The 17283-nt window shown below is 42.0% G+C and overlaps 1 protein-coding gene across 4 annotated transcripts in view; it reads left to right on the top strand.

Moving 5' to 3' along the window:
• POU1F1 (POU class 1 homeobox 1) overlaps positions 1 to 16807 on the top strand; it is a 152548-nt gene extending 135741 nt beyond the window's left edge. For 3 of the 4 annotated variants that reach the window (XM_074971761.1, XM_074971757.1, XM_074971751.1), the window contains 6 exons: positions 129 to 194; positions 1879 to 1992; positions 3191 to 3436; positions 6423 to 6587; positions 11005 to 11065; positions 14667 to 16807. In XM_074971761.1, coding sequence (XP_074827862.1) covers positions 188 to 194; positions 1879 to 1992; positions 3191 to 3436; positions 6423 to 6587; positions 11005 to 11065; positions 14667 to 14880 — 807 coding nt within the window. In that variant the 5' untranslated portion in view covers positions 129 to 187 and the 3' untranslated portion in view covers positions 14881 to 16807. Of the gene's footprint in view, positions 1 to 44; positions 195 to 1878; positions 1993 to 3190; positions 3437 to 6422; positions 6588 to 11004; positions 11066 to 14666 lie in introns of all 4 variants that reach the window. The other variant, XM_074971745.1, reaches the window with a different exon arrangement.
• Positions 16808 to 17283: the final 476 nt, after the last annotated feature.

Raw genomic sequence — 17283 nt, 5'->3', positions numbered from 1 at the left:
GACTGAAAGGATGTATCTTGAATCCTCATACATTTTCTTACCAGTCCCGTCTGTTTTGTCTTTGGTCCATACTCCTAAATGTTCCCACGTGCACTTCTCCATGGCGACTTTGGGAAACGCATCTACAGGTCTTCATTATTCAGTCCCTTCCTGTCATTATGGAAACCAACAGTCTACCTATGGGGTGATGGCAGGTAAGAGATATTCACTCTAACAGGTTAGTTATTGGCATGATTGTTTGAGGGGATTTTCCTTCAGAGGGGTTGAGGGAATGGAGGTTAATGAGAGGAAGGATGGCCTTATGGTTAAGGCACTGGACTGGGACTCAGGAGAACTGGGTTCAGTTTCATGCTCTCTCTCAGCCTCTATCTGGGGATCCTGAGCAAATCACTTACTTTCTCTGCCTCACTTCCCTGTCTGTGACACTGGGATAATGCTTCCTTTCTCTCACCCATTGTCTGTCTTGTGCACTTAGATTGGAAGCTCTTTGGGGCTCTTTCTGCCATTTCTGTATATGGCCCCAATCTCACTTGGGGCCTCAGGGGCCCTATGCAGTACAAATAATAAAAATTATGACTGATTATGGAATTTGTATTGAATTCAGGGAGGTAAATTCAGCACAGGACGTAGCTGCTTCAGAATAATCCACCCAGGGCGAGATCAATTAAAGAAACTAAAATAAATGTAGTGCTATTTTTGGTACTCATAAAACTTGTGACAAGGTATCAAACATTCCGTTCATTGTGACTCAGATTTTGGCTTGTGAACATTCTGTTTCTCAATCCCAGAGTCCCCACTCCTTTCCCTGAAGCTGACTTGGAGCAGGTAGGGAAGAAAAAATGAAAAGTGCATTTTCTGGATTCCCTCCTCCCCCATGTTGTTCTTCCTTCCCAGTCACTCCTGATACAAACAAAAAGTGTGAGGTCACACCTTAACAGCTGGTAGCTATGGGCGATCAGGATTGTTCCTTATACTCACAATTAAAATCACACTGTTATGTGATAGTGTGGCTAGTGTATCTGGGACACCACTATACCTTGTTATAAAACATCAAGGGAAATGTCCGGGGCCTGACATGGTTTAGTTGGTATAAGAAGCATTAGTCTTGCAGAGACTGTTGCAGGCTTTATGATTAATAATAGCCTGGCAAGCTTTGAAATAGGAACTTATGTTGAGTAATAACAACTTGTTTTCAACCAGAGTAAACACATCAGGGGTGGTTTCTTTTCACAGAAATACTGTAGCTGACATGTAGGAATGTCAGTCCTTCAGAGTGAAAGGAAATGTATGTGAAGGCCAAAGAGAAATCACTTAATTCAGTTTATGCTTTTCCAAATCTCATGGAGCAATATGAACTGTTTTCACATAGAGGATCCATAGACTTTATGACGTAACTTGTAAAGATGTCTTAGCACCCAATGCAGTTCTCTAGATACCACACTGAAGAGAGAAGAGAAATTGTTCAGTATAAAGGTGTTCAAGTCAAGTGTCAACCAGGAAAATAATGTAGTAATGCCAGGGGAAGAGACTTGCCAGGAAATAACTATGGCTCAAAACTAATCCAAAATCAAACACAGCATTTTATTTCAATTGAGAAGGAGGGAAAATGTAAAAATGAATCAGCACAGGTGAATGTTTCCTCATGCAGACTTTTCTGGGACAGCAAGTAAGACTCTTTCTTCACATGGCCAAAGGCTCCTGCTTCTGTGTCTCTTCTTGTGTCTCTGGTACAGAAGTTCTTGTTTAGATCTCTATGGGAAGTCTACAGAAGAAGAATCATTAGATGAGGAGGATTTCTATTCAAAAATATCAACCTATTTCTACACCAAAAGAATTCCATGTTACTGCAGTCTCTCCTTTTTTCCCACTTCCTTTTAGGCATCAAGCCTGCAACCCCAGAGATGTTATCAGCAAGTCTCTCCCAGAGTCGCATTTTACAGACCTGCAGCATGCCCCATCCCAACGTGGTGAATGGAGTCAGCACTCTGCAAGGCAAGGCCTTCTCTTGTTTAGACTTTTGCCCTTCTGACATTTAACAACTCCCTCTCCTTTTTCACAGTCATACTGCATGTGACTTTATATATCAATAGGGTTAGAACCTCCATTGTATTCCCAGCTCTCTGGAGGATGTAATCTAAGCAGTGAACAAGACAAGAAGAACAAAAGAGAAGGAAGAGAAAGGAAGGATGGTCTTGTGGTTTAGATGCTGGGCTGGCGATGTGGGTTCACTTCCAGACTAGGCTACAGACTGCATGACTGGGCAAGTCAATTACTCTCTTGATTCCCCAGCTCTAAAATGGGGGTAAGAATTTTTCTTTTCTCCCTCCCATGGTTTGTCTGCCTTGTCACTTCAGAGAGACAAGGTGGGCGATATCTTTTATCGGACTCACTTTTGTTGCTCAGTAAAAGATATTACCTCACCTACCTGGTCTCTCTAAAATTCTGAGAGTGACATTGCTACAACCACAATGCAAGCAACAATGGAAGATATCAAATTTTGTCTGTGCAGCTCAGGGAGTCCCTCTGTTTGTTCAGTGCCCAGCACAAAGGGCACCTGCTCTTGATTAAATGGTGCTGTATCGTCCAATAGTGAATAAAATTTAGCATAAAGTAGTTCATCCTTGTGCAATTACTTTCCTCTCTAAAATTATAATGTGACGATCTTATCACTCATTGGGCTTCATCCTGTACTCTTTACTCAAGGAAATTTCCATTGAAATTGGTTGTATATAGTACCGAATCTGCATATCACATGTAGTTTATAAAGTAGTATTGTTGGTACCAGAAAACAAACAAAAAGACTATGGGCCAGATCCTCAGCTAGTGTAAACTGACATAGGTCCATTTACTTCAATGAAAGCAATGCAAATTTACACCAGTTGAGGACCTGTCCCAATATAAGTCTATCTAAGGTACTTGTATGGCCCTCATTCTCATAGTATTTGAACACTTCATAGCATGTAGTACTATTATTCACATTTCACAGATAAGGAACTGAGGCAAAGTGTGACAGTTCAGGGAATTGAGCCCTGGTCTCCTAAGTGCCAGGCTGATGCCTTAACCACTGGACAATCCTTCCTCTCTCTAGTATGTAATATTACAAAGCTTAACAGTTGATAGTTGACACAAAGGTTTATTATGCAATGCTGGAGAATGATTACATCAAATTGTGCTTTTTGGCTTCATGCAGGTGGCCTGACCCCATGCCTTTATAAATTCCCTGAACATGCTCTGAGTGCCAGTTCCTGTGCTCTGGGGCCTGGCTTCACTCCCATGCACCAGTCTATCCTTGGAGATGATCCCACAGCCACTGACTTCAAGCAGGAATTCCGCAGAAAAAGCAAGTCTGTTGAAGAGCCATTAGACATGGATTCCCCTGAAATCAGGGAACTGGAAAAGTTTGCCAATGAGTTCAAACTGAGGAGAATTAAGCTAGGTATGTGCTTTGTACTAGCCTGAAAATCCAAATGAAAGCTCAATTATTTCTGTATGTTTTATATTCTAGTCCATCTGATATGCTTTATAATTTAAAACCTGCCTCACGTTTACCAAGCTTTCTCCATACCTAGAAGACTTGTTTAGAATTAATTGCCTCAAGCTTTTTGCAACTTTTTGCAAGAACAGTAAGTGATTTTAAAACTTTCTGCTCTATCTACTACTTCTGTCTGCCTCTGAGAGCAGATTATTGGTACCTGGACTAGCTGTATTCTAGGGGAAAGTGTGATCAATCACATAAATCATACTGTAAAGTTGCATTTAATTCAGCCTTTCAGGATTGTCATGGAAATTTGCCAAACCGGGTACAAAATCTACTTGTTACTATGATAGTGAAAAACCTAAGGATACTTTGCCTGTCAAAAATTATTCACCAAGGCAGTTGTACAAGTTGTAAGGCTGATTTAAGTATGATTTAGACACAAAATGACACATTTTAAAATGATTTCAATGGAGTTGGACAGGAAATGATTTTTATCCTGTGAAAAATTGATGAAAGTGAAATTTTATTCATTTTCACCAAGTTTTTGGTTGCCCAAAACAGCAAAACATACGTTTAATTTTTTTTCATAAAACCCATGTTTTAAAAAAGAAAGCAGCTGTTGTAGCAATAAATTTCTATTTAGTCAAAAAGCCGTTTTCATTTTAGATGGAAAATTTCCAACCAGCTCTAGTCTTCAACCCTTTCTTTAAAATTGTACCCCAAGTTTTGTGGGGGCTCAGGGCTGGGGTGTGGGCTTACCTCAGGTGGCTCCTGGTCACCGGCGCAGTGGGGGAAGGGGGGGCGGCTAAGGCAGGCTTCCTGTCTGTCCTGACTCCGTGCTATGCATGCCTCAGAAACAGCCAGCAGGTCCAGCTCCTAGGCAGAAGTACGCCCGGTGGCTCTGCGCACTGCTCTTGCCTGCAGGCACCACTCCTGCAGCTTCCATTGGCCACAAGTCCATGCCCTATCTCTCACACATATATGCACTTCTGTTTGGCTCTTTGGGAACCTAGACTTCTCTCAGATTCACGTATTCCCTTGTCGCCGGGCCATGTCCCTTCACGCATGATGATGCGATTTCTTTTCACTAAATGATCTCAATGTACAACATACAACAACCAAAACTGAGGCGCTCCCCCTCCAGTTTTAGGTTCATTTTAACCACTGCTGAGTATTGTGGTGACCAGTTTGTTACCATCTGAGAACTACTTGGGGATGATGTGAAATGTGTGGATGATCTCAGCTTGATTTCTGGTGGATAGATGTCCATATCACACTCACTGGCAGCCTCAGCACCGTACAAAGATTAAATAGGCACTGGTGCTGGATTATCCCTATCACCCCTAGAGATTTCCCTCCATGACAAGATGGAAGCACACTGGTGGGGCAGTGTGAGGAAGCTTGGTCCTGTCTGTGCTGCACTGAAAAAAACGAAGTTGTATGTGTCAAACACTGCAAATCCAGCCCCTTCATGGATACTAAATTCACATTGTGAATTACGAGTGGTCATTTTTAATTTTCTCCTATAACAATAGATTGTATCATTACAGAATATGGCACGACTCCACTGTAAAACACAGCTCTGTAAAAGCATGTAATTTATATGGCTGTAACAGTCATCTGTATTATCTCTAAAGCTACAGGGATATTACTATCCATTTTCCATACAGAAATGAGAGCTAGAGCAAGGGTATGCTGTCTGAAACAGTGTTTACAACCTGTGCTGTTTTGCTGTATATCATGACTATTTAACTGTCAGTCATAGAAAGGGCAAGATTACCTATGCCCATGAATACTTCAGTAGTAATTATTTACAGTGGCTTGATCCTGAATTCCTGCACACTCAAAACGCCTATTGACTTAAACAGATGTGGCTGAACAGAGACTGCAGAATTGGTCTTAATGCCATTAATAAAAACGGGATGTACCAACAGCCTAAATTCAAGTGGACAGTGCCCTGCTAGGGCAAAATGTTAACATTAATAACAGAGGGTTTGATACTGTGAGGTGCTTAGGATCCTCACTACCTACTAACGTCAATAGGAGGGGAAGACACTCAGCACCTTGAGGATTATGCCCATTATGGGGAGGAGATAGAAGAAGACTTAGCTGTGTCTACAGTGAGGATTAGGCCGACCTAACTATGGTGCTCACTGAATGACATTTTTCTCAAGCCCTGAGCAATGTAGCTGGGTCGATCTAATTTTTCAGGTGTGGCCCAGGCCTGTGAGAGAGAGGCCCAACCCTGGAAATGAGATTGGAAATTGTGTTTTATTTTGTTGTTTACATTCTTCTTTGCATAATGGTAGTGCCTAGAGCCTCTGCTCAAGGCTCAGGGCCCCATTGTGCTAGGCACTGGACAGATACATAATGAAAAGACAGACCCTCCCCCATAGAGCTTACAATCCAAGTATATGAGGAGAATCAGCAGGTGGACACAACAAACTGAGGGTAAATGAGATTAAACAGGAGGATAATGATTACTGTGAGAAGCAGCAGTCACAGCAGTTACAATGGTGTGAGTAAAAATCAGAGTATATTCTTAGATTTTAAAGTCTGAACCCTGAATTGTTCTTCTTTTCTGGGTTTAAATCAGACCCCTAATGTTAAAATAAACTTTTAATTCTGTGTGCAGAATTACTGCATGATTATTTGCTGTTGCTTCCTGCCTACATTATCATACTGGTCAAATTGCATGTGTCTCATGATAGACATGGGGACGGATGCTCATCTCACCTGTTTTACACTTGTAATCTCCACTGAAGACAAGAGAGATACACCAGAGTAAGACTGATGTCAGATCGAAAACAATCAAAGAAAACACTTAAGGCAACTTACCAAAAAGTGTGTTTTGGGGGGCAGTGACCAAGGTGGAATGTATCTTTCTGTAAATAAACCAGGTTAGGTTACTCAAGTTTTTTTTTTCTTTATTGCTTTTTGACAGGCTACACACAAACAAATGTTGGAGAAGCCCTGGCTGCTGTGCATGGCTCTGAGTTCAGTCAAACAACCATTTGCCGATTTGAAAATTTGCAGCTAAGCTTCAAGAATGCCTGCAAACTGAAATTGATATTATCCAAGTGGCTGGAAGAAGCAGAACAAATAGGAGGTAGATATTTATAACGCCTCTAGAATTTAGTCTTACCCCTCCAAGAAGCTCTTTAATGTATAAGATGGTTAGTAGTGTATAACTTCCACTGGTCCAGCTTTTTGTTTATTCAGGTGGGGAAGTTGAATATAAATACTGTAGGATCAGTACATGCATTAAATTCAGTAGGACTGATGCCTGTGTCATGGGTAGAGGGAAGCAAACCTGCCAGAAACATGTGGCAGGCACAAATTAGAGAGATGTGGCTCTCTTATATGTCCCTCATTTCCCTCAAGCCCATTCATGCAAACTAGCCCAGCTCTTGAGGTACAGGGCAGCTGGTTTTTGATGCACTGCCATTGAATTCTAGTCCGAAAGACAGCATAGCTGGCTGTGGAAGAATCACTGGTACAAGAAGATCTTCCAATGGCAGAGCGCTGGTGTTGAAACTCCTACACCAACTTGCTCCCTATTACAGGTGTAAGGGATGTGGCAATGGGAAAAGGAATGTGACTAGCCAACACCATGCCCCCTATAAAAGTAGAAGGGGGGGGATACCATGGGAGTTTTAACATCTGCTCTTTGCCATCTTCCCTATGCCCTGAAAACCCCAGCTGCTGGACGAGCCCCTGGGATTCTGTGGCAGAGGCATGACTTAGGACAAGATTTAGAATAGGTTAGCTGTTGTAAATTACATTGGAAGACCTGCCCAGCAAATAACTGGCTCAGGATGAGGAGAGAGAAAAGCTCCTGGCAGTGTATGTTCCTTGGCCTTAAGCAACAATCTGAGCTACCATGTAGCTAAGGTTCTGTACGTCAGCAGATGGTATGCCGGGGCGTTAAAAGAAAGCAGATCCAGATCCAAAGCCTCTCTCCCCTGTATGATTCCTCTGAAGACCAAAACAGGTGAGCATGTGATTCTTTCATATACAGTATAGCTGACTCCTTCCTATTGAAGATCCAACTCAGCTTTGACAGAATTTCTCATCCGGGCCCCCAAATGGCTGATCCTTTCTAATCTCACAATCAAAGGTTGCCCTTTCGGAGGCATGCAATATGTGCTGGAGTGCCACCGACAGAGGACCTAGTACACACTAGATTGGATTAAATCAGATCATGTATGTTCTATCACTGTCAAAATGACTTTACTGATCATTAAGGGAAGAGAAATGATGTGTAAGTAAGAAGATACTTCCATTGTTATAGTAGTTTTTACCATTGCTATTTAACCCCTACATTTTTATCTGTTCGGTGCACTCCTGCTTTTTCCTCCTCCCAACCACAACTAACAGGGCGGAGCCTCGGGCGGAAGGGGCGGGGCTAGGGGGCAGCCTCCCCCAGCCAGCCCTTCAGCGCTGCCCAGCCCGTGCCGCCTGGGGCTGCGGGTCCTTTTTAAATCGCTGGGCCCCGGGGCAGCTGCCCCTTTTGCCTGTTTGTTCTAGAAAAGCATCCTTCACCTCCTCTTCTTGATTTGATGGTCTATAATAGACTCCATATCATCATGTCACCCTTATTTTATTCCCCATTTCTTTCCCAGAGACTTTCAAATGGTCTGCCTCTCATCTACTTCTGAACCTCAGATAAATGTGTATATATTTTTGGTGTACAATGCCACACCACCTCCTTTTTCGCAAACTGTCCTCCCTGAACAAGCTATACCCCTCTATAACGAATATTCCAGTCATGAGATTTAGCCTATCAGTCTCTGTGATACCAATTGTCATCATTTGGCTTATGTACTAATCCTTTCAGTTGTTCCTGTTTGTTCCCCATGCTCCTTCCATTTGTGTATAGGCATCTAATACGTTGAGCAAATTCCCCCATTAATTTCCCTCTCGTTGCTCCTTTGACCCTACGGTAATTTCCCATGTCCTGCACAACATCTGCCTTTTTCCTGTTTAACTGTGGGGATTTGTCAACTGCCCCTTTGAATCTAGTTTAAAGCCCTCTCTCGGTTGGTGAATCAGTACACGAAGATCCTCTGACCCTTCTTGGTCAGGTGGACCCCATCTCTTCCCAGTAATCCTCCTTCCTGGAACAGCATCCCATGGTTGAGGAAGCCAATGATGCAGTCTCAGATGCACCCAAAATCAGTCCTTGTGTGAGCTCAGCCTGCATTCATGAGCCAGCAAGGGCTGCGTGGAACATGCTCATAATGGGTACAAATTCTTTTGCCCTGTATGTGGATATCCAGGCCAACAGACTCGGTGTTTCTCCAGTGCATTTTGAAAATGAACTGCATCTCTTGGAACAAATTATGTCAACATGTCCCACTATGACCATTAAACCCACTGGCACAAAACTGCAAAAAAACCCAAATCAAAACAACAATCTCTGATCAAATCCAAACCATGTCTATGAGTTTGCAACAAGAAACAGTACCTGGGGTTGGACCAGAAATATTTTTATGTACAGACTGATTCTGACACACTCAAAAAATGAATCTGCTTTGAACCAATGTAGATAGGTTCCTTCAGCGCTGTTCACAACATAAACCTTTACTTATTCCTGAAGAGTGCAATTACAACATTCAGCCACCAGATGTCCCAAAGAGAAATGTTTCAGAGTGATAGCTGTGCTAGTCTGTATCAGCAGAAAGAACAAGGAGTACTAGTGGCACCTTAGAGAATAACAAATTTATTTGAGCATTAAGCTTTCGTGGGCTAAAGCCCACTTCATCAGATGCATGCAGCAGAAAATACAGTAGGAAGATATACACAGAGAACATGAAAAAATGGGGGTTGCCATACCAACTCTTAGCCCACCTTAATCGATTGGTCTCGTTATTATCAGCAGGAGAAGAAGAAGAAGAAAAAACTTTAGTAGAGATAATCAGGATGGCCCATTTCAAACAGTTGACAAGAAGGTGTGAGTAACAGTAGGGGGGAAATTAGCATGGGGAAATACTTTTTAGTTAGTGTAATGACTCATCTACTCCTAGTCTTTATTCAAGCCTAATTTAATGGTGTCCAGTTTGCAGATTAATTCCAGTTCTGCTGTTTCTCGTTGGAGTCTGTTTTTGAAGTTTTTTTGTTGAATAATTGCGACTTTTAGGTCTGTAATTGAGTGTCCAGGGAGGTTGAAGTGTTCTCCGACTGGTTTTTGAATGTTATAATTCTTGACGTTTGATTTGTGTCCATTTATTCTTTTGCGTAGAGACTGTCCGGTTTGGCCAATGTACATGGCAGAGGGGCATTGCTGGCACATGATGGCATATATCACATTGGTAGATGTGCAGGTGAACGAGCCTCTGATAGTGTGATTAGGCTGATGTGATTATGTCCTATGATGGTGTCCCTTGAATAGATATGTGGACAGAGTTGGCAACAGGCTTTGTTGCAAGGATAGGTTCCTGGGTTAGTGTTTTTGTTGTGTGGTGTGTGGTTGCTGGTGAGTATTTGCTTCAGGTTGGGGGGCTGTCTGTAAGCAAGGACTGGCCTGTCTCCCAAGATCTGTGAGAGTGATGAGTCGTCCTTCAGGATAGGTTGTAGATCTTTGATGATGCGTTGGAAAGGTTTTAGTTGGGGGCTGAAGGTGATGGCTAGTGATGTTCTGTTACTTTCTTTGTTGGGCCTGTCCTGTCGTAGGTAACTTCTGGGTACTCTTCTGGCTCTGTCAATCTGTTTCTTCACTTCCGCAGGTGGGTATTGTAGTTGTAAGAACGCTTGATAGAGATCTTGTAGGTGTTTGTCTCTGTGTGAGGGATTGGAGCAAATGTGGTTGTATCTTAGAGCTTTGCTGTAGACAATGGGTCGTGTGGTATGGTCTGGATGAAAGCTGGACGCATGTAGGTAAGTATGGCGGTCAATAGGTTTCCGGTATAGGGTGGTGTTTATGTGACCATCGCTTATTAGCACTGTTGTGTCCAGGAAGTGGATCTCTTGTGTGGACTGGTCCAGGCTGAGGTTGATGGTGGGATGGAAATTGTTGAAATCACGATGGAATTCCTCAAGGACTTCTTTTCCATGGGTCCAGATGATGATGATGTCATCAGTGTTATCTGATTAGCACTACAAAAGTTTTTTTTTTCTCCTGCTGATAACAGCCCACCTTAATCGATTGTTCTCCTTAACAGTTGGTATGGCAACCCCCACTTTTTCGTGTTCTCTGTGTGTGTGTTTGAGTGTGTGTGTATGTATGTATATATATATATATATATATATATACACACACACAATCTTCCTACTGTATTTTCCACTGCATGTATCTGATGAAGTGGGCTTTAGACCACGAAAGCTTATGCTCAAATAAAGTTGTTATTCTCTAAGGTGCTACAAGTACTCCTTGTTCTTTCCACAGAGAAATGTTTCAAGCAGATCATTCAGCAACCATATCTGGCATGTGTTCATGGTATTAAAACGTGACTGGTATCAATGGTTTCTAGAAATTATTGTGCTTGTTTTAATCTTGGAAGGTAACTCCCCCTTTTTTAATATAGCTTTATACAATGAAAAAGTTGGCGTGAATGAGCGGAAAAGAAAGCGCAGAACCACCATAAGGTAATACAATACTTCAGCAAATTATGTATTAGAAGTCCTTTTTTTTTTTTTCTCAGATCCTTCTTAGGTTTGAAATCTAAGTAATACTTTTCCTTAGAAGCCCTATCTAGAGCTGGTTGAAAAATAAATCCAATTTTGAAAAACAGGGACAAATTTTTTGTGAAAATTTTCACCCCATTTATCAACCAACTAAGGAGCTGCACCAAAACCTTCAGCCTTTTAATTTTTTCAACAAACCTCCCCCTCACACACTTTTTGTTTGTAAAAAAACATACCCATTTATGACCCCTGGTAATCCCATCCTTTATGACATTCAACTCAGTAATAAACTTCTGTACCCCACTGGCTCCTTATACAGCCTCTGAACTTCCTTTGTGGGAGGTTTGAAGATACAGGAGAAATTGCATTACTTCTGCTATAACTTGTGGTGATTAGTCCTGGTGGCTTGGGGGGAAAGCTTGCTGCAAAGAGCATCTACCCCTCCGTTGGCCAGGGATCTGGATCCTGTGGAACTTCTACAGAGGGTCTTTCACAGGCTGTAAGGAAAGAGGGAAGGGGAGTGCAGAGCTGCCAACTCCACATAGCAGGAAGTTGTCAGAGAAACCCTGAAAAGTTGCTGGATGTTGCTATTTTAGCATTCAAAAGGCATCAAAAATGTCACTTCACTAAACAAAATTTCCACAGAATTCAACAGAATTTTTTGTGTATGTATATAAATACACACACACACACACGCATTGAACATAATACTGAAATAATACATTATAGAATTTCTGTATACACTAATCACTGAAAATGTTTTTAGACTGTAGATCATATTCCAACAGGTGTTTGTCATAGAGTTTTGAAGCGCATTCCATGGCTTCTTGGGCTGAGAGGCTGTGAATGAGAGGAAGGGTTTGACTAGAGCTCCTGTTGGCAGAAGAGGATTTACTGTAACTGGAGGTTCTTTGAGATGTGTGGTCCCTCTCTGGATTCTAAATGTGGGTGCGCATGCCTGTCGTGCACCAGAACTGTTCAGAGTTGTGTCCGTTGACCCGCACGTGCTTTCTGCATTAACTGCGTGGCACGTCCGAGGCTTTAAGAGGCTGTGTGGATTGACACTGCTCCAGTTCCCTCACACCAGTAAGCAACAGAGCCTGGAGCGGAGGGCAGCTACTGGAATCCAGATGGGGACCACATATCTTAAAGAACCTCTAGTTACAGTAAATAACCTTTTCTTTGAGTGATGGTCCATATGTGGATTCCAAACATGGGAGAGTAGCAAGCTGTGCTCAGTGCAGAGGCGGGCATGAGGGCTCACCCGAAGTTACAGGCTGAAGGACAGCTTGGTCGACTACCACATCTGTCACTGCAGCAGGTGCAAGGGCATAGTGGGCAGTAAGTGTGGACAGAGGACCAAGTGGCCTCCCAACAAATGTCCTGCCATGCAAATTCTGTATGGAAGGCCGACATGACAGTTTAAGCACGCATGGAGTGGGCTATGACCCCTGATGGGAGGTTGGGGGGGGGGGGGACATAAGAGAGAGCGTAGCAGTCCTTAATACAGAGGGAGGGGCGTTGTGAAGAGAGGGTGCGGCCCCAGCAGCGTTCTGTAATGGTGAGGAAGAGGCAGGATGAAGCGCGGAAGGTGCAAGTGCGGTGCAGATAAAAGGCCAGCGCTTGGCGGATGTCGAGGGAATGTAGCACGTGTTCGCTGTATGAGGTGTGTGGTTTAGGGTAGAATGTGGGGACAATGTCCCTTGGAGCTGACTCTCTGTTTTTGCACCTTTGGTGGCCCACATCTATGGAGTTCAGCCCCCTCTGCCTTTGGAAGCAGAGCAGGCATGGGCCCTCTTGTTGTTAATATAGGTCATTAACAAAAGTATTTACATACATAAATAAGCAAAACCAGATGGGATAATGAGACATCAATAAAAATATGTATTTTGATCCAATTATTGGCTAAACATGATGAGAACTGTGCTGGGTCCCTCCCACCCCCCCGGCTAGGTCGTTCCAAACTATGATGACCTGGATAACACCGAGGAATGGCTCCTGTGCACAGATCTGTCCCAATGCCTGTATTAGCATGTATACAATCCCAGTGTCATTGCAAAGAGCAGTCAGTCTTCACAGCACTGCTGCTGATCTGTGCAATGGGGCCTGCACAAATTTTTGTTAAAACCAGCATGACTCTAGATTTCTATGTTATGGGGAGAGTGGCCATCTGGAATCATCTTCAGAGATCAGTGGTGTTTGGAGTCAAAGACCCTTTTTCTAATTGGGGAATAGTCCCAATGAGAGACACCTCTTCACAGGAGACATATCATCTCCAATTCTACTATTACACTCCTGGTATGTTATGCTGGCATCCAGTGCTATGCATGGCATCCATGAAACACCTTTAATTTGCAAGCCAATAAAACTAACTGGTTCCTTACACACTATAAATGATCAGTTTTGTATACATGCACACACAGTGCAAGGAAAGGGGGATGCACTCTGTAAGAAAGAAAATGTTCACTGATCCCTTGCGGAGCCTGGGACCCCAGCTTGGGAACCTCCTTAAGAATGAGCTAGAAGAGAGTAGTACCTTAGTAGTACCTCTGCACTTCACTCCCATTGAAGCGTTCGGTAGCTTTCTTGAGGATAAACTAGAATCTGGAGATGAAAAACAGTGAGTGAGTTAGCCTACTCCAGTGCAGGAGCTTTGTAGGACCTGATCAAACTATCCATAATATGGATGTGAGAAATTATATTTTATTTTCAGCTGTTTGACCCAGTGAAAACTTTATTTAAATACTTATTACTACAGCTGTGCATCTATGGAATATCAGCTTTCAGCTAGCTAGCATCAATAACCCACCATAAAAAAAGAAAATGCATTACTAATGAAATTACACTAAGGGCAATCTAAAGTTACATGCAAAGTTGTTCATCCGTACTAGAATTTCTACTGCAGTGTCTTGAACCTCACTAGCAGAAATAAACATGCTTCATATCTAGAATAAAGTGTACAGTGACCTCTTGTGGACAAAAAGGAATGATACCGCTAATGCTAAAACTAGGTGTGACAAGATCAAGCTTTTCATCCTAATTGCTTTTGTACAAGCACATTTCAGGCACTTATTTTTTGGAGAATAAACAGCACAAAAAAATTCACCTATATTCAGCCTCGGTGTCTGAATATGGGAGGAAAATAGCTCTTAACTTTTATGCTGCCTGTACCAGCTGAACCGCAGCACGTCTTTGGGTTCTACTGCAATGCAAATAGGCTAAAACTGACTTTTGGGGAGCATGTGATGATTCTTGGGTTGCCATGTGCTACATAACTTGCATGAACTACATTACCCCTAAAATTATAATAAAGTCCTTATTATTTTCAGTGTGGATTGAAGATAAAGATACTATCAGATTTTTGCAGCCCATGGCAGCATGGAACCATAATGCCCTTTAAACTCAGTGTTTTTACTGAGAGGGAAAGCAAAGCAGTTTCTTGCCTTTTTTAGTGCAATATTTTTAATGTTCATATCATTGCAGCTTAGCCTAAAATAGCAGCCATGACATGAGTCTGTCCAAAGTCACTAACAGTGGCATTTTTATTTATCCCTTCTTCCAGCATTTCTGCTAAAGAAGCTCTAGAGAGAAACTTTGGGGAACAAAGTAAGCCTTCTTCTCAAGAGATTATGAGGATGGCTGAGGGGCTTAACCTCGAGAAGGAAGTTGTGAGAGTTTGGTTTTGCAACCGAAGACAAAGGGAAAAGAGAGTGAAGACAAGTTTACACCAGAACACCTTTAGTTCCATTATGAAGGAGCATCATGAGTGCCGGTAAAGTTTCTCGTGCATAGTTGAGGATTTCTGGGCCTTTAAGATATTTTTTTTTTTAAAAGTATTGTCGGTTTGAACAGAAACATTTGTTTCCTCTAAGTTAATTTTAACTGTAACATATCTTCTGTGGGCTCGATTTTAATGTAAAAGATTGGAAACATTGTTACTATATGTATTTGTGTAGGGGAGACTGTTGCTTAGCTGTCAACTATTCAATCTGCATTAGTTGATTGAATAGTACTTACTGTGAAATTTTTAACATATACCATGCCTTTCTTGCATCCACAATACACTCACTAGTTAATGTGAACTTTACCCAAAAGATCTGGAATGAAATCTTTTGTGTTAAATACAAAGAAGTTACTTATTGGAACTGTAGCATGTGAAAGAACTTGTGTGATATGCCCCTCACTCACCCAACAGCAATGAGCTTCACAAACCTAGAAAAGCTACAGCTGTTGGGACCACAGAAGTGCCCCTTCACAGCACCAAACATTTAGAGCCGAGGGATGAGGCTGTGAGATCAGTGGCTCGTCCTCCTGCTAAACTTCAGCATCACTGAAGTCTGAGGAAGGTGACCAGGTAACTGAGACAGTTACCCGTCTTAAAAAACTACTTAATGCAAACAGCCTTTCTTCTTTAAAGCGGCCTCTACATCTTCCCTCTTGTGGAGTCTACTGGTAATACAATCCCATGAAGGTGGGCTAAGTTCTATTAAGCAAAGACTGAATAACTGCCCTCCCAAAGAGAGCATCAAATGTAGCAGCTTGGCAGATTTCTAGGATGGAAACATTACAGAGGCATTCTGGCTGCTGCCTTAGCCCTGGTACAATGAGCTTTAAGACCCTTGAGATACTGACACCTTTGCTAATGTGTAACATTTCTCAGTACATAGCCAATCCATTTAGACAGGTGCTGAGCAGAAATAGCATTCCCTTTACACTGATCGCCAAAGGCTACAGAAAGTCAGCAAGACTTTCTAAATGCTTTAAACCTAGTTAAATCAAAACTCAAGTATAAACTCATTTTCCCCTGGGAAGGATGAGGTTTAGAAAAGAACAGGCAGAAATCATTATTTCTAGTCCTCTCTTCTCCTGTCCTACAGAGATGACAAAATGATTTCATAGCTCCACTCCCAGGAAACCAGGGATTATGGGGAGTTGGAATAATGTGACTTCATCACTCAAGGGATGGGTAGTCCAGTGATCACTGCAGCAACATTGCTCCCATTATTTGTTACGATACTAATTAATGTGTACATATTTCAAGCTTTTTCCCAGGACTAAAATTACAGGAATGCACATTAGTGGTAATGGTAAATAAAAAATTAGTTGTGTGAAGCAGGCATGATGGTGATTTAGAAAACGACTAGATAATAGATCCAGAAAGAGGTTATAATATTTGAGGTCATTAAGGAAAGATGTGTATCACATAGAACATATCTATGTTGGTGTGCTTTAAATAATACATAAGCACAGACAGGAAGGGGCCCTAGGCATGTTAAACTAAGGAATATAGTCTCCTGTATTAAGAAAATATATCCTCATGAATGAACTGCATTATTGCTTTTCTTTTTCTCTTTAGGAGAGGATTCTAAATTAAAACTGAAGGGGGGGGGGTCGGGGGAGGGAGAGAATATCCCTCTCCCCCTTGCTAATGCATGTTTTATACAGGACTTGAACTATTCTAACCCCCAGACTGTCACAACACTAACACAGATCAGTCACCACTTTACAAAGCAAGAGTGCACTTTCTGGGATTAAGTCTCAGCCTTCACCACCAACCACAGATGCTGTACTAGCAGAAATGCCTGTTGTAAAAACATTGGAAAGAGTAGAGAAATGAAGGTGATGACTTGTAATTTTATTCCTTGGTTACTTTTGTTGCTTTGTTTGAAGTTTCTTGTGGTGTATTAGGCATATGTAGTCAAACTTGCAAGATGACAGTTTTAGAGTTTATTTATTTTCTAAATTATTTGCCTGTTTAAAAAGGATTATGAAAAACTAACCCTACTCTTTGCCAAAAATAAAGCATTGTTCAAATAACCTCTAATACCAAATGTAACTGTTCACGTTTGTTTGGTTGTGATAGTATTCTGATTTTACCGTAGCTGCTGCACTCTGCTGCTGCCTGTTCTTTTTTGCATGCTACAGTAGTTACAGTGAATGCATCAGCAGTCAGTCACTACGCTGATGCTCTTGTCCTCCCAGAGTGTTTATGGGTAAAGGACACTTTAAGAAACATGGAAAAACAAATGAAACCTGTGCCATTCTCACATAACGGAAGAGTGAACAGTTAACTACAGCAAGCCGCTTGTCCGAAAACATCTGGGTTACAGAAACACCAAAACAATACTTCAGACCACCAGACTGACAGCCATAAGATGTCCTACACCTAGATCCCTGGC

The sequence above is a fragment of the Natator depressus genome, chromosome 1, assembly GCF_965152275.1.
Source record: "Natator depressus isolate rNatDep1 chromosome 1, rNatDep2.hap1, whole genome shotgun sequence".
Classification (NCBI taxonomy): domain Eukaryota; kingdom Metazoa; phylum Chordata; order Testudines; family Cheloniidae; genus Natator; species Natator depressus.
Note: the sequence above shows the minus strand (reverse complement) of the source record. Positions and strands in the feature narration are given on the sequence as shown.